Here is a 20,958-nt window from a genome sequence, read left to right on the forward strand (position 1 = left end):
CGATCTCGAGTTCATTCAGATAAAAGAATCACTTGAAGGATAGAAACCAAAATAATTTCGCCTTTTGCTTGAATTCACGTAACTTAAACTGCAACTTTTCCTTTGTGAAGGAGTTAACTTTTGCTCGGTCACGAGATTTGAGGCATTCTGGGATATATGTAGCCAGCGCGCAATTTTCAAAATGGCGACTAAGTTACTGTAGTGTTTGTGCGGTTGTGTAAAGGTGAGTAAAGCCACTCTAGTCTCGGTTTACCCAGACTGCAGTGGGGCTCTACTTCCGCCCGTGTGGGCGGGCGGAAGTAGAGCCCAACTGCAGTCTGGGTAAACCGAGACTAAGCCACTCTTGATCACATTGATCAAGGTTTATAGACACGGTTAGTCTGTCGAATCCATAGTCGCTGGTGAGAGACCGACCAGGACGGGACAGGTAAAATCTTGAGCTGCAGCGCTGCAGCTATCCGGGTCCCCACTCCGACCACAGGCGTACGGAACGTTTCGTAGATCGTCGTCGGATGGGAAGTGACTGACACTGTGAGGCCGAAGGCCAAACCTCGGTACTGTATAATATTATACAGTACCGAGGTTTGGCCTTCGGCCTCACAGTGTCAGTCACTTCCCATCCGACGACGATCTACGAAACGTTCCGTACGCCTGTGACTCCGACGGTTTCTAGACGTTTCGGCACCAAGACGTTTCGGCCCAAGACGTTTCGGCCTCCCAATTTCAGGCCCCAAGTCGTATGAATCAACTTATACCTACTTTTTCACTGACCATCTACGACTCACCTCCTACTCCTAAATAAATTGATCATGACAACATGTATTTTCAACCATTTTAATATCAGTGAGCCATAGACACTTTCTGCTTGAATTCAAACTTTAACCTCAAATGTATTCACTATATGTTTACGTCCCACAGTCTGTCGATGGCTCATGGGAAAATGGTTGAAAATGCAAGTTCTTATCGTCAAGGTACATGTAGTTAGCAGGAGTAGAGAATGTGTCGTAAATAGTCAATGATAAAGCGGGCACAAGTTATTTATTCAAAGACAAATACATTTCATTATTTTTTATGGAAAAAATCAGTGACACCGATTGGTGTCATAGTAAATTACCGAAAACGTCTATGGGGTGACTCTCCACAGTTCTATTGCGATGACCATTGTCCCGAGCGTGATTGATGAGCCACAGCACTGCTTTGATATCACAGCTAGTGATGAAGCTAAGGTCAGTCCTTTTGACACACACTGGGCATTGCATATACAATGTGGTGGCCTTTGCATCCACATTCTGGTTTCTGATTTGAAGTTGAAACCCTAAGTAAGTATTGCTGAGCCAAGATTTTGTCATAGTTTCATTGACAACATTGAACCTTGTTGCATCTGACACACTTTCTCTGACAAGATCATGGTATGGTTATGGAGGTTACCAGGTAGTAATGGGATAATGGAAAGTTTGGTAGTAGATCATTTTGACCTCTCATTCTGCTTAATTGCTTCATGGGGGTAAATTGTTTTCCTCCATGGTCATTCCAACATCAGATCCCTGGTTGATTCAACCGATCCTTTTCTGTGACAATCTAATAGCACATGGTATATGTAGTTAAATCCCACTCTTGTTTTGTAGTGTAATTTCTAATAGATCGCTTCACCATATTTCTCAGTTAAATTCTTCAACAGTCACAATTTTCAGTAATTGTTGTCCTTGTGTACTAATGGCATACCTACATGTTGAGTCACATACAGCAGTTACCATGGCAGGGCTCCCGCTACCTATTCGCCAATTCGCCAAATGCCAAGAAAGTTAAAAATGGCTACAAAAATTCCTGTTTCGTTAATGTAGTGGCTGTTGAATTCTTACACCTCCTCAACAGAAAACTACACCTAACAATAAAATGTTGTGAGATGTTGAAACAGTTTACCCTCCTTCCTACAAAGTTGCAATGTATTGAAACACTTTACTCTCCTTTCTACAAAGTTACAAATTCCCTGGTACGTAAAACAAACACTGTTGCTGTTCGATACTACAATACATCATGAACTTAACGTCCATGAATACACTGAGGCCTGCTTTGCCTCTGTGAGTCCTGGGTTGTCCTTGAGTATATCAAAAGTTTTACCTACTTTGCTGTATCAAAATTTGGCCTGCAACTACTCAGTTTGATAGTAAAAACCATTATTTCAAAGGAAACGTTCACAAATGGAGTCATAAAAGGAAAAGGAGAAAAACTGAGGTTATCTGAAAGGTCAAGTCTAGGTCATCTCATCATGTGATGTCATGCATGAAGACCCCCTAATTACACAATTATGGTTCACAAAAACTACCTAGGGTGGTCCAATAGGTGAAAGGTAATTTTGCTGCCTTTCAATTTAAATGGCATTTTGTTGCCTTCCAATTTAAATGGCATTCAGCTTGATTGACTCCCATTCGGCCTACTTTCAAACTGCTATAACTTATACAAGAAATTATGTGATTCTGAATGATTTTAATATTTTTGTAGATTCCACCAGTTTAATGATCTAGAAGTGAACATCACCGGACATTTCTTGATGATATCAAAATATCAAATGAAAATATATCTGGGCTAAAATGTTATAATCATTAAAACAATGAATGCCCTCAAACAGTGAGTAATTTAAATGAACATATATCGTTGTGTCTTGTTTTACAAGAGGTTTTTTTGGCCCAGCCCTTTTTGTTTCAAGAAAAGTACTTATACTCAAGATGCTATTTCAGCCTGCTTGATCACAACTATGACATACACGTAAAATCGGGGCCTTAAATACCACAATAATCGTATCTACACTGCCATTGTGCTATACCATAAATGCTGTCTTCTGCATGGAAAATTGTTTTACTTGTGTGGCTCAAACATTTAGGTTATGGAAGACTGCATAAATTTGCCACATGAGAAGCCTGTAACTTATCACAAGCTATCATACTGTGAATACTAACTGAATGTGGCAGAAATATTCAATCTGTACCTCTTGTAATATACACCTAACATTGCTACCAGATTTTTAGAATTCAATTGCTATCTAATTTTATTTCTGGTGTTTAAAGTTTACCACCAAAAATGAAAAAGGATTTCTATCCCTGAAATGTCATAAAAACACAGATTATAAATGCAAAAACTAAACACATATTTCTTTAATGTAAAAACCATCATGAACATCATACAAAACATCTCAATTTGTAAAATTAGGGACTCCTGAATGACGAGAAAGCTGTTGCCACACTTGGGATCATAAACTGGCTAAAAGTTACTCAAAATGGCTAAAAGATATTTGATTTGGCTAATGAGTTGGCTAATCGTTTTGGTGACTTAGGGGGAGCCCTGCATGGACAATGAAAAGAACATGAAAGAGGTGGTGTTTATACATGAAAATACTCTCTCACATTTTAAGCCAATCATTGCTAGTAGATAACATTTCCTTGATAACATCATTTCCACTTTGCTTGAACCAATACCATATCAACCTGACTCATCACATGTTGTTACACATGTAGTCCCAGAGGTACATTGTACATGCAGACTGAAGGGGTCAAATCACACAGGGCACTTAGGGTGAAGTCACCGGGGTCAGTGAAATTTTGGATGTAAATAGTCAGGGATCCAAAGAATAATAGAATCTCACACCCCCAAGGACCTGGGATCAGATTTCTCACACGAGTTGGGGATATTTTGTCTCACACAAGCCGCAGGCGAGTGTGAGACAAAATATCCCCAACGAGTGTGAGAAATCTGATACCAGGTCCTTGGTGTGTGAGATTCTTTTTCTCACATAACCACAAAATGCGTTAAATTCGTATTGGACACGTACAATATTATCAAAAATCGTGACAACTCTGTCGTCTGCCACTGTACTTTGACCTGCTTACTTTGTAGTTCTAGTCCTTGTGTTACTCGCGTGTCATTGGATAAAATTTTGGGCGTGGAACAAAACAGACTGTTTATCATCCAATCAGAGCTCATGTAATATTTACTGCAGAGTGTGGGACGGTTTCTGAGAGTGTGGGATCGATTTTTCCCACACTGTCGATCCCGCACTCCCAGCGGCCAGGAATGTGAGAATTTGAAGTCTTGTTTTGACGAGCTCACATTTACTTACAATTTATTTTCTATCCATTTTTTAGGGTTTGGATAATGTGCTTTCCGTTAATACCGTCATTTTGCTAATGAATGAAGAATTCTTGATGTCCGTGGAACGATGAATCCAAGGAGAAAAGCACTCGAGGAAATAACTCAACAAAACCTTGACTCACATGGCGTTCTAGAATCACCTAGTCGTCGTGGTCCATCATCAGAAACTGATAATACCAGTGAGACATTGGATTTGATAAGGTGAGACTGATTTGTCAAATAACAGACACTGAATCAATTATTCAGCCATGACATGTGATGTTGAGGGGAAACACGAAATGACTGAATGAGAATACTGCACATACTTCACAGAATTGTCCATTGTAAACAGGGCTCCCACTACACGATCACCAGCTCGTCAATAGTTCTTTTACCGGTTCCATGATGAAGTGCGCGCCAGGGTATACAAAGCGTACGTTACGCATAGAACTTTTCAGCCGTAGGGTACACGCAGGGTATGTTGCTCATAGAACTCTATGGCAGATTACACCCTGACCTATATTTTCGTCGCTGATGGATAGAATACATAACATGTATACACGAGGCATGGCATTGCTAATTTGTGCTGTTCTTCAATAACAATCCGTTGTACAACACAAATCAGTATGTTTTCGTTGTTTTGAGCGTATATACGGTGTTTGATATAGCCACCACAATGCATTGTGGGATAACCGGGAAAAGGTCTATTGGCTAATACAACATTAACTTAGTGGTCAAACTGGTGAACAAAAGTCATTATCAGTATCCTCAAGATTACAACTAAATAGCACTGTACAGTGCATCACTGTTTGTTATGTGTACAAGGGATGCTGTTAATGCCATCATGCATTAACCCCATCATACAAATGTCAAAATCACCTTTTTCATTGGGAAAACCCCTTCCCTATCAGACACAACCTTGATAGTGTGTTTTATAAGCGTACTGTCTCTCAACAACATCCTGCATACCCTCATAGTTCTGTATGTAATTGGACTGAGATGAAATTTTCCCCATTTTGATAAATTGACTTACCGTTGCCCAAACTGGCTTAAAGTTGTAGTATTTGGCAAATTGAATGGCTAACATTTTCCTTACCCAAATGTGAGCCCAGATAATTATATCCATTGGACAGGAGATACTTTAATAGTAGTACACAAAACTGTCCACCTTAGAGGCCAAAACCTTCTACTGGGAAATAAACAAATCAGTTCTGACAATTAAGTCACCAATGAATACTTGCAGCTTACACAGATCATAAATAAATGTCTTTAGTCAAACCTAATTGGTTTTCCAAAGTCATGCCTAATTTGATTGAGCCTTTCCCATGTAGGGTGCATTTAGCTAGAACCTTTATGCTAATCTTCTTTCTTGCAAGGGTTAGTTACAGTTCAGAATTACCAGGTTGCACTGGTACTTGACAGTTAAAATTAAACCCAATGTTCAGGAAATCATATTATACGCTGCCAAACACAAGTTCCATTTCAGTTAATGTATCATCCAATTAGTGACCATCAAATTCTAGATATAGACATCGTTTTGAAATATCAACATAACTGGTGCAAGTTGTTTTTTCTGTCCATGGTCGGAAATCTCTTCATCAAGAAAACTCGACTTGGTACAAAAATTACGGATACTAAATAGAACGTTTGTCTTACTGTGCACAGCAAGTAGCATGGTATATATTCATTTGTATATTTAGATCATTAATTACAAAATACTAGTAAATAGGTATGTTCTCCAAATGAATTTTGCAAAATTAACTTCAGTCTTATAACAAATTTGAGTTCGAATAATCTAATTTGTTCCTTGTTACAAGGTAGAAATTCAAGAACATTGAAATATTTTTTTTAATTTTATTGTAAATGTGATCATGGCTCAAGAGTTTACCATGTCTCTTATTCTTGCTCTTCCAGGAAGAAAGATTGGTTAAGAAATCAAAAGCTTGACCACAAGGCAGTACTTGCTTCTGCTGCCTTGGCTCCATCATCCAATGACATTGAGAAACTGGACGAAAGGTACTGTCTGTGTTTGTTGCAAATCTCATTAGTAATCTATTCTCAATTATACAAATCCAACCAAAAATTCATCACTACACATTCTAGAAAGAATGCAAGATGTGAACTCCCAGTACGTTCCCTTGATACGTTCCCTTGACATAAGCCTGCAGTCTTTTAATGGTAATTTTTAAGAATGCTAATGAAAATGAAAAGATGAGAGCACTAGATTACTCAGACACACCTATCATAGCAGTACAAGATAACCACAACAGTGTTGCCACACTGTTTCTGTGCCAGGGAGAATGTTTTGAAAACTGTTTATGGCTTAAGTAAGTGAAAAACATGTTATTCACACTCCGCACAGTGTTAACTCCCAATATGTACTGGATGTTCATTTCATAATTATTATTTCAATCCTGACCCTATACCTTATCCTGACATTGACCTCATTTAGTGATATGCAACAGTGTCTTCTCACTGGATCCACTGGTCTTAATCCATATATGTTGCTATGTATTTTATCTTGCAGTATAGCAAATTTGAAAGTAGATTTATTTGAACTATCGATAGAACATTCCCTGAAAGAGAGAAAACTACAAAGGTAAGAAGGAAGTAACTAGCAACAAGCAAAACCCAGTGGAATTCACTATGTTCACTGTATTATAGTAAAGCTGTGTGGTCATATTGTACTCAAAATTTATCACTTGTTTCTGCTTCATCTGTACCAGCACACCAGATGTTACTTTGGCTGTGAAAAGATGAAAAGTCAATGCTTTGAACACATTTTTCATTTATTTTTGTTCTGTAAATATATCAAATAGTCAACTAAAAATTCCGATGTAACCCAGTAAACCATTGTTAATATCCATACCAGCATTCTTCACTGCTTGGAAAATCAGAGGATGGCCAATTTACATAACAACACATAATTTGCATATTCTTTTGTGGTGAAATTTATATTCCTTTGTATGGTTGCTTGAAAAACAGTGCCAGTGGGGTGGCCTGCCCCTCAAAATCCCCTTGTGGAGAATCCTGTGTACTTTGCTGTATGTTGTAATGTAAATTTGCCTTCATTTCATATCTATTTCTATAACAGGTTTTGATAAGAAATACTCGTATAGTAATTTTTTTCTCTCTCTGGAAATGTATATTACTAATGGTACTTGTTTTGGTGGCATGTCAATACATCTACACATTGCATGTGACCATTTCTGTAAAACTTTCGTTTTTTACTTGTCAGTGCTCAGTGTGCTGCTCTGCTGAAAGAGTTTCTATCAAAAGACAGTGAAGGTGGACTTTTCAATGAAAATGAAAAACAAAATGTATCAGAAATGTGTAAAAAACAATCAGAATTGTCTTCTGAAATCTTGGAAAGACTCAAAGAGACAGAGGACTTGCAGAAGGAACTGGACGAAACCAAGAAACAGTGTCTAGGTACTGTATGCTTTTCTTTGCAGCTTTTCATCATTCTGTGATTAAAGTGTGTGGTGATTGTGATAAATTCATTGTGGCACGTTTGCTTGAGTGTCTGTAATGGCTGTATTTCCACATCAACTGATTTACAACTTTTTGTAGTGAGTTCCACACAGAGTGCTTGTACTGAAGGTAGAATTCCGAGGTAAACAGTTTAAGAACTTTTCCACTGTAGCTACTGTGATCACTTTGTCATAGGGAAATTCTGGCAAAAGACAATGTGTATTACAACATATTTAATTTGCTATCAAAGTTTGACAAAACACGACAGATACTGTGATACCTTACTGTAAGACTGACTTATCACCTGCAAAAAATACATTGGTTGCACCTAGACCAGAACCAAGTCTACTGTGTCAGCACTTAGTACAGTAATCACAGACAAGACCTGTAGGCCACCTAGCCATCCCTATAAAGGCTGGTTCAGTTATCCACTATGATGGTGATCAAATCCTGCCCATGCCAGCTGCACCGCCAAAATTCAACAAGCACACACACAGAAATAACTTGGCTTACAGCCGAAGAAAACTTCCCATTTTACTTGGAGACAAATTGTCAAGCATGACAGAATAGCCAGCTATACAAGTATATGCTTGTTATAAGAAACCTTGTCTTAATAAAGTTTATTTAAGAAAAAACAAAGATGTGTGGCTATGCTCAATGCTGTAACTGCTAGTAGAGATCAGACACAGCATTGTTGGTTGCTATGAATTGTCCGATGTATACAAAATTATGATTGACTCAAAGGTGTAATGCAACAGGAAAGAAAATCACTACCACAGTATATTATCACAATTCAGCCAAACCAACTTCTGCTGTTGAATCCTACAAATCTATACTCAAATAGGATGAAATCAGAGTCGCTGGTCTAAAAGATTACAGCGAAATTATGCAAAAGTATATCCACACAAAGGTATGCCACTAGGAATGTTAATGTGTGCCAGTGCGAAAGTGTTCAAGATCTTTTGGTCATCACCTCCACTGATCTGTTGTTTCTCTGTTCTCTGTATTTGAACACATAGAAATGAAAAAATCCAACAGGGAGTTAATGTTACAGATACAAGAGAAGCAAAGTGCCACAGACAAGGAACAGCAAAGAGATGCAGAGAGTGAGGAAATTACAAGGTATGTCTGACTTGAAATTCTGTAAATACTCATGACAGACCAGAAGTGTAGTATGATACTGTCTGATTAAACTCTCAGTAACTTGTACAGAAAACTTGTCAGTGGAGTAGATGATTGTGGCAAGTGATCAACATGCACAACTGATCTCAGCATGAGACTGGCTGTAAAGTTTGTAAACCAAGTTAACCCTTTTAGTGGTGCTGTAATTTTCCTGCCAAAATTTTTGTGTAACATTTTACCAATTTTTATGAAATTTTATTGAATTTGCTTGATAATTTTGGACCAAACGGACATCACATTTCATTGGCTACAGTTTTAATCAAATTTTGTCAAAAATCTCAGAAAATTGACTGGGGTATATTTTATAAAGACGAACAAAACTTAACTTTTAGTGCTCAAAGGCCACGTTTTACCAAGCATAATGAGTACTTTTTGCCTGCCTGTTACAAATGAACTTATTTTCATCACAAGAAATAAGTCATTGTACAAAGGTACTTATAATTTTTTCAAATGCAAAATTTAATGATATTATCTCAGAGAGGAACAGTCCTGAAAAAACTTTGCAATGCACAAAACATTTCACAAGACATGTCTTTATGGTTTTTGTTTTGTCTACCAGGATAAAGGAAGAGTTGGATGAGTTGACAACCAAAATTTCACTGGTGAGGGGAGTGTTTCAAGGAGTGGTTGTTGGAAGTGGTGTCAACTGGGCAGAGGACCCTGATTTAGCTGAAACAGTCATTGCCCTTGGACAACCTATTGACGACTGATCTGGACAGACTCTGTGAAATTTTGTACCCAATCAGAGCTTCCGTCTTATGCAGACTCTATGGTATCTGCTAATTGTCTAGCTGTAGTATTTGCTGAATGCAACCTGTTTGTGTACAGTGTTAATTGTTTGTGTTGACAAGGCACATTGTGTCATGATCTTAAATGCACTGTATGCTGACAAAATATAGGCAATTGAAACAATTAATCAACAAGGGTAGATCATGTTTCAGTACAAGACCAATTTTATGCAGACTCCTCTCGCAGACTTAGACTCACAAAGATCGCAGAAAAGATCCTTCAAAGTAATAGTTACTGTCCCTTCCACATTCACACTCACTGGAAGAGTTGTCTAGACATACTGAACAAAGATTATTTGTCGGATCCAATGCAGTGCTGTGAATTGCAATCACGATTGAAAAGCCAGGGATCTTCACAAATGGATTTTGAGGGCTTGACCACCCCTCTGATTTTTGGAACAGTCTTTTCATTTGTTAATAACTGTACAAAAGAAAACATTTTGACCATAAAATAATATGCAAATTAATGTTATGTAAATTGGTCACCCCAGTGTTTTGCTTAGCTGTGGAGAACACCCAAGGCTTTTTGTTTTCTGGAGTTTCTATGACTTTTATTTATTCTGAAGTTCTACACACAACCTCCTCATAAAAGAAAAACAGTATTTACGATGAAAAATTGATACAACAAATGCCTAAAATATGAAAATGCAACCCTTGTACACTGAAAAACGGTTTAAACAGAAAACTTACTGTTTCTTAACATTATTACTAGGTTGAATTGTCATCTGATAATCTTGAAATTGCATTGTGAATGTTTCCATGCAAACTGCATGTCATATATTGTGTTAGCGGTTCAAAATAACTGGTCCGACAATGCATTTACTGATAGAGCAATCATGTTATTTGCTTTACTTGTATTGTAGAGTTGAGAACACAATGTTCTATTGTAAAATGGTAAAACTGTGGTAGATAGGCTGACATATGAGATCTGTAATCCATTTATTTTAGTTTCAAAGATACATAACGGAGCTTAGTGTGATGGTATAAAAAAATGCAGTTCAATTGAAGGCATGTCTATCTGAGAAGATCGGGTTTCACCATAGGCATTTTTTATCCTTTAGCATCATTTGTTAGCTTTCAAAGTATTCCAACAAGAAAGATGTATACAGCAACATATTTACTGTCTTATGTCGTCATTTTGCATCAGAAAATATTGTAAATAAATGAGTAAAAATTTACACAATATTTGACCTGCATCTCCATATTGCAACACAAGGTTCAGATCGTCATTTGATATGGGTGTATGTGACAGAGTGCCAATGGAGTGTCTTTGCTTTAACACCAGTATCAATCCAGCCTTATCTTCCAAATTATATTACATGCTGTGGTTGCATGTACCAAGGGGACATTGGAATTATGCTGAAAACCTAGGTGACGTTTTCTGCAGTCCTGTGGTTAGACTCCCGCAGCCCCTGGTTCGCTGCTAATCCGTTATCCCAGACTGTTACCTGCCCTCAACGGTCTGGCTGGGCTAGCCAAACGTGTAACGAAGCCAAGTAAATCCGGTCGTTTTAAGTGCTACGCTAAGCTGAAATCGGGGCAGGAGACGGGGTGACTGCGTAGTCAACGAGGGGTATGATTGTTTTGCTGTAACGAGGGGAAGCATTATTTTATTTGCCAACTTGCGCTCTCCACAAAACCCTTTATCAAGATTGCCTTTGCTATTACATCTTAAACGATTCTTTTCACATCGAAAATTCTTTAGTTCATACAAAGCTTTCACTATTGAATCCTGATCATCTGCTTTGAATGCATTTGATGATCATTACATCAACAACAACATAACATGCGTCTTTAACATGTTCCCCGGTAAGGATGTTGCCACTGCAAAGACAAAATTGGCAAAATTACATGTAGCATAACATTGACAATTGACCGGATAGTGTGTCACTCCCGGGGTGTCACTACACCTTATTAGCTAGCGAAAGAAAAACTCAAGTTGCTGTTTTGATAGAGATGCACCTTGCTGTGTTCTAGTATCGTAGATGCAATGGGAGTATGTGTATACGCCAATGTTGGATCATTAAAATACATTTTTACGATAATGATATGTAATATGACCGAAGAATGAAACTCTTGATAGCTTGAATGCTATCACAACACATAGTTCGTGGGCTTCAACACATTCAAGTCGACAGACATATATATATCAAATATAGACAGAAAATATCTTTCTCTTACTGTCTGTCTTAAACAAGCTCGCAAATGAAACTGTAATTTCTTGAAATGGATCTGTCACCGGACCTTGTCATCGCACCAACTTTTGGCCTTCAACAGGTGTTTGAAACAAAACACAAGTCGGCGCTTTATTCAAGAATACGGGAAAAGGGGGCTAGATAGGCATATTCAAAGTATAACGGGCAGGGGTGGGAAAGCCGTAGAAGTACACTTGAATTCTCGGGTAGTCTATAAGTCTGCACCAGATCAATGTACTAGGCACGATTGTGGGAAAATACAAGAATTTGAATGAAGACAGCCTCTAGAGAAAGGTACCCATATAGTAGGTCTTCCGTATTGCGTATATCAGGTTTCAAGGCCCGGTACCGTGACGAAACGTTCACATCGCATACAAAAAGATCTGCAGGAATCTGATAATATACCCTCAGTATTCTGTCGGGGCTTCCTTCCACATGTCCTGATGGTTGATGGAGAATCACATTGTTTCACTGACGGATATTTGTTGACTCTGACAGTTACGCTTGCTGGCGTCACTAAACTGCCACTTTAATATTACAGAGTCAAATAAATTTTGTCCAAACAGGGAGAAAGTATGCAAAGTTAGAGTCAAGATCTAGACAAGAAATAGGTAATTTGGTGATTTTGGTCAGGCCTCGAAGGCAATACTTGCCAAATACCATAACAATTTAAGTTCTTGGTATAACCACAGAGTAATATCATAGACTGTCTATGATATTATTCTTGGTATAACCATCTCTCTCTTCTCATTTAAAAAGTAGTGTACACGTTAATCAATTTTTGCCATTACAGTATGAAATTAACACTCAATTTTTAAAAAATTCACACAACTGAGGTACCGTACTTCCAGTGGCCATGTTTCATAAATTGCTCGAACATTCTTTTATTTCAGCCTGAGCATTTCAATTCTCAAACTTACCGTAACTCTCACAGTGTACGAACCCAGTGAATCCAACAAAACCACAGTATCCCCCTCCAGTTGCTAATAAATGACCTGGCAGTAAAACGAGTCCCCTCCACGTGATGACTTTCTCGACCCTAAATATTGATAACAACACTTGAAATACGTATGAGCTCGGAAATATTAATTTCGTCCATCTTGATATGGAAAATTGGTGTTTGCAGTTAATTGTAAAAGGAATTTGACACTTCGTATAGCTGTCCGATTGTTAATTTGTCTTTTGATTATTTGTTCAGCTATTATTGCTGTTATCAATTCTGAAACACGTGATTTCTGAATTATAATTATTCACCTTGCCCAAGATGTTGACCTTCAAATACATAATTATAAAGGTATGTTGTCTTTGAAGAGTATTCTGTCGCTTGAACACGGTTTTATGAGCCTTTCTGGCAGATATTATTGTCACACTACGTCAACGGAATGTTCTTCTGTGACATAAGGTACAGAAACTGATAATGGACATAAAGCTGATGGACTATCCGAGAAATTGTGACAGTCTGACCGACCAGACAACATTGCATTAGAATATATTATCATGTCTGAGCAGATGGGTCACGTGATATATCAGCAATTGTGACAAAAATGTACAATATTACTAACGTAATTTGTCCGTGTGCTCAACATCGTGAATATATAGTAACGTAGATACAAAGACCTTAGTAAATTTCAAAATTGGCAGAATCGTGAAAGTCAGAAAAAAGTGTAGAAACTGGTCCAAAACACGAAATGTGTAGAGTAGACAGCAATTTAACGAGACAATTCAAACAAAAAGGTAAATCTTACAAACTCAGATAATTCATATGGACAGACATTTCCTTAGGAAAGAGGCATTCGATCGGAAATAGAGTCCACACTTTGACATTGACCAGAAAACACTGCGCGTAGGCCATTTCATGCAAATAGAGTGAAATATACAGTCCCCCGATAGACGGATTGTAAAATTGTCTCAGGGGAGTGGAAACACATCAATACGCATTTTCAGGAAAACCTTGCCTTTGGCCGAGTAATATTACTCCAAAAAGTAAGAAATTTTTTCTTAAACGTCACGGTGAAATTGCCAAGATTAAAGATCTTTTAATATCATATCCTGTTATATCCGGAATATCAATTATTTTACTCCTACGAGTCATAATTTTGAAATTGGATTTCACGGATAACCTCAAGAGCCATCCTACACAGGTAACCTTTCTGTCAGATGAGTAAGGCCTGTGACTTCCATGATTAATTGCTTTGAATCCTGAGAAATTGTCCCCTTAACCTTTATGATATTCGAATAGATCAGCATTATATTAAATTTATAGGAATATTTCTATGAGCAACATTTAGCAAAGATATATTAGACATTTTTCCTGTTAATGAGTGGGTTTCACAATGTTGCCCTTTTGATATCAACGATTCTGTTGAATTGATAGATTAACGCTGTTTACATCTGTGTGGTTACATTAGACTCCCATTGCGTAGTGAGAGGGATACTCAACAGCATAAAATATTGTCCGGAGCCTGACATTTTCCACGAAGATCAACAGAAGACCATTTGTTGAGTTCAAAATGAATAATTAGGGGTCACGTGAATGCATATATATTGGAAATATATTCAGAATAATTTCTCTGCACTTTCAATTTTTAACCATGGAACATTCCGGTCGAATATATTGACCAGCATTTCCATAATGTCAGTAAAATCCCCAACTCATCCAAGCTTGTTGCAATGTTGTAGATCAGGTGATGCGGAACTATGCAATGCCATGCTCGTAGAACTTATTGCATATTCTATTTTCACGCCACCTGATTATGTGCATTCTGAATCGAGCGATTCGCCAATCATCGTTCACTCTCGTTTTTGACGATGACATCAGCATGGGATAAAGGCACTCATGCGCAGTCCTTGTGTCATTTCTTTCTCACTTTCCGACTATTCACGTCAGCGTGGTGAGGCCCTCCTTGTGAATCGCCTTTTATTTGCCGCTACATTTCCAACATCTCTCAGCAATGGTAAGTGCAACGGTTGACTATGCCGTAAGTTCAATCGACGGGGTTGTAATCATTTTGTACATATTTCTCGCTATCATCGACGTTCTGAGTCCTGCAGGGGCGGAAGACCTTGACGTATAAGGCCGGGACTACACCCTCTTCCGATGTATTTCCGATGCGGTTGTGGAGTGACTTGGTTTAGCGGTACCAGAAATTAATTATTTTATCGGGCTGTTTAACGTGCACGTGTTCAATTTCCTCAACGAGATAATCAAGAATTCTGTCCATGATTTGCACTGCACCTGTAATCGACATAGATAATACATGCAATTAATGTTTAATTTTGCAATTACTGGCGGCGGACACATCATGCGGCTTTGGGCGTTGTCAAACAGTTAACGGGATTAGATGTCAAATAGTTTCTTGTAAAAAAGATACTTTGATGTTGTCTTTTAATCATCTTCGCAAATTAGACAAAGTGAGTTTTGCCAAGTGCGGTACCCAGGGTTAATTTCCCGTAGAATCTGACCCTGTGACCTTGTGCGTTGTTGTAACTCACTTGATCACACGCATTTCAAGGCCCCATCCTGAAAATATGTCTCACACCTCAGGCTGTTTGCGTAGTTTTAGTAAGATAAACTAACCATCAGATTCAAAAGTTATTTAAAACGGGGTTTAGTTTTTATCAGACAGCCAGAGATTGTGTAATGCTGTGACGAACGGGGGTCATTGCAAAGTAGATGCACGGTCCGCTATTAGAATGACTCAGGCCGACCTCTGGAAAGCGAGTACGGACCATGAATACACAATAGTGCTTTTTATCTGTGCATGCTGGCATTACATTTGGAAATGTCGACTTTCCCATACCCATCCTTGCAGAATTGAAGACAATGCAGACATCGCAATTCAAGCAAAGTCGTCTTCCTTGATCTACGGTCATAATTTACCCATGGATTTGAGACAAATTTTGTCCAATGTGATGGATATTTGACGCCCAAACTCCGATAATCAGCAAAGCTACATTCCAAAGGATAACCATGAAAGTAGATTTGCCATTCACTGTAGCTTTACACAGCCACTATTCTCTATTGTGTATCGGTGGCCCTGTCAGCTGGAGTGTAACACCTTGTGGCTGTGGCTTAACTCGACATTGGCTGATCCTCTGTATTTTTTCAAAACTACAAGGTTGTTTAATTCGGTGGATATTGTGCCAAATAATCCATGAGTCTACAGTTCAAATTTTCTCCTAAATTTCATTTTATTTGTCATATCATCCATTCAATGCTTATCAGAAACTGGATATTTTATTTTTGCGTTATCAGAATGAAACTTGATATTTTAAGTTGGTTCGAACTCGGGTGCACAATGTTTTTTATAAATCTTGCAAAGAGGACATTTCAGCGTAATTTAGCCCGTCAAAATAATCTGTACAACGTTGGGAGTTTTAAAATTTGTATCAACTGAAAATCCAATGATTTTCGTATATTCGTATAATTAGAATTGCGATTTTACCTTTTAGCGAGAACACAATTTTACTTGTCAATTCAACCTGCCTTTAATTCTAATGCGTCAGAAATACACAGCTTCCCCGTTCGAAACATATTCGTAAAGGCATTGTATAAATAAATGTGGAGTAGTAACTGCTAACATTATGACAGTATCATTAATCTTATCTTTGCCTTTTACACTGTCCCTCCAGGTGGAGGGACCGTGCCTTGTAAAATGATGATTGCTGAGCGAAGCTGGTCATTGCCCGACAAATTGACAATTATCATCCGCGGCACTTCAGGAAACAAAACTCTCTCTGGTAGCATCGTAGACTCCCTCACCTCATTCAATTCCGAGGAAATTAAAGGCTGTTTTTAACCGAGTAACATTACGTGTGTGCCGACCGGCGACGACGCATGGTTGTTCTCCACTGTCTACATACTGTTTTAGGGGGAAAATTTCATGATAACACGATAATGGGTCAAACTGAAGGTTTCATCTTCTCATGGCTTCAATGCACAAAACGCCTACAGCGATCCCATTTCTAAGTAATCATTTGTTCCTTTTAGAAAACTCAATTAGTAACGATGGTTATTGTTATGTAATATTAGAAAAGAAGCAATTAAAAGCAAATCGCTTTGGTGCTGAAGTATTGCGTGTACCCGTTATATTACAATCAGAAGTCCATGGCCTATTCATTTATTTATTTATTCATTCACTTTATTAATTTGTATATTTGTTTTTACTTGTTTGTTTATTTATTTATTAACGATTGCTGAGGTATTCCATATCTTTAGAGTTGTGTATTGAGTGTAGAAATGTACGTGTTTGTCGCCATCGATCGAGAAAAGAGTATCATTTGGCGGATTACTAATCGTTGGGCAATTAACAGTAAATGGAATAGCTGATTTTGACATTTCATACTAAATACCGAGGTATTATGCAGGGTTCAATGTACCTCGCATAATACATCTTTGATGGAAGCGGGCCTTTGTTTAATTCATACCATCTTCGTGTTATGAAAATAAGCGCTCTGTCTTTGCCATCATGCTATAATGTCTGCAATCAGAAAATGAGGGCGCCATCGCAACTTGAATTTGAATGCAAGTTAAATTTGGGGACAAAATGTTTGTTTCAGGTGAAAGAAAGGGCGACTGTCTTCTTGCGCAAAATTACTGGAAAACTGGGGATCTTATGTAAATGAAAAATCGGAAAATCAATACTTTTCTAATTCAAAACTTTAAAGGAAGGGGAAAAAATGGAAAGTCCCTTTAAAACGAGGAAATCCTGAAAGGGGCAGATAAGGTTTGATACTATGATCCCAACCGAAAGAGTTCAAACAGCAGGGGAAACAGTCGTCCAATCATGTGAGCAAAGGTTATCTGGCAATGAAGGTTACTGTCCTCAACATCACAGGGTGAATGGTCGGGGCATTGAGGAAAACTACAAAACGGCTTTGTGTCAGGCTACTTAAATAAAACGCATTTCCGGTAACCCTTGCCAACCCCCTCTTTCAAACTAGCCGCCCACAATTTGTTTTCTCCACCCTCGACAAACCACATCGGATTAAGATAAAGAGACCGCGAAAATAGCTGCATGGCAGACATGACGTCATTCAATCCAAACTGGTTACTTCCACGTCAATTATCATATTGTCCGCAACGTGCAAAACGCAATCATCCTCCCGTAAAAATATGGTTCGAGCTCACAGCAATGAATAAAGATGTACTTGCTGTACTTGAAGGGATACTTTTCTTTATTTGTGATATTTTGTTCTAGATTTCTGTAGTATATATAACACTGGAAAACCCCCAAAAGTGGAATCTTTGTTGCAAGGGATGTTGACACGAGTCTGATTCCACAAATTGAAGTTTAAATGCTAGTGTTTGATTACTGGAGAGAATGGCAGAGACTAGAACTGCCGAGATTTGCTTTAAAATCCATCGACACGACGCTCTATCATTTTCAACAGAATGATTTATCATAGCGGAATAATTGAAAATCTCCATATGACCCTTATCGCAGAAAACACTCGCGGTAGCGATTGCTCGACTCATAAAGATCATAAAAACCATGAAAAGGCAGATTATGCGATGTGTGTCTACTGGTAGTGCAGCGACTTGGGTTGCGATCTGTCTGCAACCAATTCGCTGCTGATAGCTCTAAAAACTATCGCAAAATTTCACTTTCATATCACTCCAAACAGCACAGATTTGTGTTTCTGGTAACCACACTTACCATATTAAATACAGTCCTACACATTTTTTTTGGATTTTATCAAAACACTTTCGATTTTGCCAAAATTTGCTGTATTTATGTTCATCGATCGCATCCCGTCAAAGATAAACAAGTTCTCGGTAAACATGGCAATTCATGGGTCTCAAAATTAAGTACAACAAAGTCCATATTTTTTTACTCTAGTATTTGCAAACATAATGTAGTCGCTTGAGAAGAATTACTCGGGAAGCACTGAATCACACCACGTGATCAATCATTTGTTGAAAGTTGCCTTGCTTCTTTTGAGACCGCAAAGTAAACAATGTCGAGTAAACTTATCTTCCCTTTTCTTTTATCAGCGCGAGTGTATCTCAATTCACGTCGGCCAGGCTGGTGTACAGATTGGCAATGGATGCTGGGAGTTGTACTGCTTGGAGCATGGTATCCAACCTGATGGTCAGATGCCCAGCGACAAAACCGTCGGTGGTGGTGATGACTCCTTCAACACTTTCTTCAGCGAGACCGGAGCTGGCAAACACGTTCCCCGTGCAGTCTTTGTAGATTTAGAGCCGACAGTCGTTGGTGAGTGTCTGAAAAGATTGAAATCCTGCTTTCTATTATTGCTGCGTTGATAGATAAAGTTACGATTTTAATTCCTCTTATTTCTCAGATGAGGTTCGTACTGGCACTTATCGACAACTCTTTCACCCTGAGCAGTTGATCACCGGCAAGGAAGACGCCGCCAACAACTATGCCCGTGGTCATTACACCGTAGGAAAGGAGCTTATCGATTTGGTTCTTGACAGAATCCGTAAACTAGCTGACCAGTGTACAGGTCTGCAGGGCTTCCTGATCTTCCACAGCTTCGGCGGTGGCACTGGTTCTGGTTTCACCTCATTGCTAATGGAAAGGCTCTCTGTAGATTACGGCAAGAAGTCCAAGTTAGAATTTGCCGTCTACCCAGCTCCTCAAGTAGCAACCGCTGTCGTTGAGCCGTACAATTCCATCTTGACCACCCATACCACCCTGGAGCACTCCGACTGTGCTTTCATGGTTGACAATGAAGCCATCTACGATATCTGTCGTCGTAATCTCGACATCGAGCGTCCAACGTACACTAACCTGAATCGTCTCATTGGTCAGATCGTCTCGTCAATCACCGCATCTCTTCGTTTCGATGGTGCCCTCAACGTCGACTTGACAGAATTCCAGACCAACTTGGTGCCATATCCTCGTATCCATTTCCCGCTAGCTACGTATGCCCCGTCATCTCTGCTGAGAAGGCCTATCATGAGCAGTTGTCAGTTTCGGAGATCACCAATGCTTGCTTCGAGCCAGCCAACCAGATGGTAAAATGCGACCCGCGTCACGGAAAGTACATGGCCTGCTGTATGCTGTACCGTGGTGATGTGGTGCCCAAAGACGTCAATGCAGCCATCGCCACCATCAAGACCAAACGTACTATCCAGTTCGTCGACTGGTGCCCAACTGGTTTCAAAGTCGGTATCAACTACCAGCCACCGACCGTTGTACCAGGTGGTGACTTGGCTAAAGTACAGCGTGCTGTCTGCATGTTGAGCAACACCACCGCCATCGCCGAAGCCTGGGCACGTCTTGACCACAAATTCGATTTGATGTACGCCAAGCGTGCTTTCGTCCACTGGTATGTCGGTGAAGGTATGGAGGAAGGAGAGTTCTCCGAGGCTCGTGAAGATTTGGCAGCTTTGGAGAAAGACTACGAAGAAGTCGGTGTCGATTCAGCGGATCACGAAGGAGAAGAAGAGGAAGGAGAGGAGTATTAGGCAGTTTCACTCAGTCATGCAAAGTTTAGGAAACACGGTCGTAATCATCTGAATGATATCCAAACCTCAGACGGACCCCTTGCTTGAAATGAAGTGTTTCTTAAAATTTGATCGTCACTTTTGCAAAAGCGTAAACCCTTCACTGCAATGTCTTTGTCGCATGTAAGCATAGACCCTGGGGTCTATGATGTGATCATGGAATTCGTTCCGCTAACAGTAGCTTTGATTTGTGATGTTAGTTCTGTTGTTACAGTGAACACTCAAATGTCTGTGAGAAGCATCGTGGGTGAATCATAGATCCCAGAATGCTCCTTGGTTTAAAAGAAGAGTCCGGGGTCTATGGATGAATTTACTCATGGCCAACTTGAAAATTGAATAAAAGCATCCGTTGAAATCAACAGGTGGTTGTCTTTTTTACTCAAGGTAAACTTAAAAAGAAGTGATTGCCGAAATTACATGACAAAGTATCCTCCCCTTTCCCACTTTCTATTAGTTTATTTCTCTCAAGCCCTCTTCCCCTCTCGCCATCACCCTCACTCACACTCGTCCGAGTATTACTGGGTGTTAATGACGCACACGAAGTTCCACCAGTGAATACTGCTCTGAAATCCATCTATTTCAACTTCGTCAGAACTCTGGAGAACTCTTCCATGAACTATTGGAAACGTAGCGATCTTCGAAATTGAACAAATATCAGCCCAATCACTTTCCATAGAACACTTAAGTGTACACACAAAACCGTTCCAACACTGAAACT

General features: G+C 39.1%; 2 protein-coding genes across 3 annotated transcripts; both read left to right on the plus strand.

Annotated features, from left to right (window-relative positions):
• The first annotated feature begins 131 nt into the window (after positions 1-131).
• On the plus strand, positions 132-10,010 carry LOC139121650 (centromere protein H-like). 2 transcript variants are annotated; one of them, XM_070686727.1, is made up of 7 exons: positions 132-223; positions 4,137-4,344; positions 6,037-6,138; positions 6,650-6,721; positions 7,361-7,554; positions 8,616-8,718; positions 9,338-10,010. In XM_070686727.1, the coding sequence occupies exons 2-7, from the start codon at positions 4,211-4,213 to the stop codon at positions 9,486-9,488; spliced, it is 756 nt and encodes a 251-aa protein (XP_070542828.1). In that variant the 5' UTR covers positions 132-223; positions 4,137-4,210; the 3' UTR covers positions 9,489-10,010. The 2 variants fall into 2 exon arrangements, with proteins under 2 accessions (XP_070542828.1, XP_070542829.1); XM_070686728.1 differs by lacking the exon at positions 132-223 and adding an exon at positions 1,145-1,319.
• A 4,568-nt stretch (positions 10,011-14,578) lies between these two features.
• On the plus strand, positions 14,579-20,357 carry LOC139121651 (tubulin alpha-1 chain-like). Its single transcript, XM_070686729.1, is given in 4 exon segments — positions 14,579-14,715; positions 18,759-18,981; positions 19,070-19,663; positions 19,666-20,357. Coding segments are annotated over 4 exon segments (1,356 nt in total). The 5' UTR covers positions 14,579-14,712; the 3' UTR covers positions 20,202-20,357.
• Positions 20,358-20,958: the final 601 nt, after the last annotated feature.

Source organism: Ptychodera flava, chromosome 21 (genome assembly GCF_041260155.1).
Source record: "Ptychodera flava strain L36383 chromosome 21, AS_Pfla_20210202, whole genome shotgun sequence".
Lineage (NCBI taxonomy): Eukaryota > Metazoa > Hemichordata > Enteropneusta > Ptychoderidae > Ptychodera > Ptychodera flava.

Excerpts from the sequence above, each read along its gene's own strand:
- LOC139121650 (XM_070686727.1), top strand. The coding sequence starts at position 4,211 with ATGAATCCAAGGAGAAAAGCACTCGAGGAAATAACTCAACAAAACCTT. Across the intron at positions 4,345-6,036 it reads GAGACATTGGATTTGATAAG|GAAGAAAGATTGGTTAAGAA; the intron begins GTGAGACTGATT and ends TTGCTCTTCCAG. Across the intron at positions 6,139-6,649 it reads ATTGAGAAACTGGACGAAAG|TATAGCAAATTTGAAAGTAG; the intron begins GTACTGTCTGTG and ends TTTATCTTGCAG.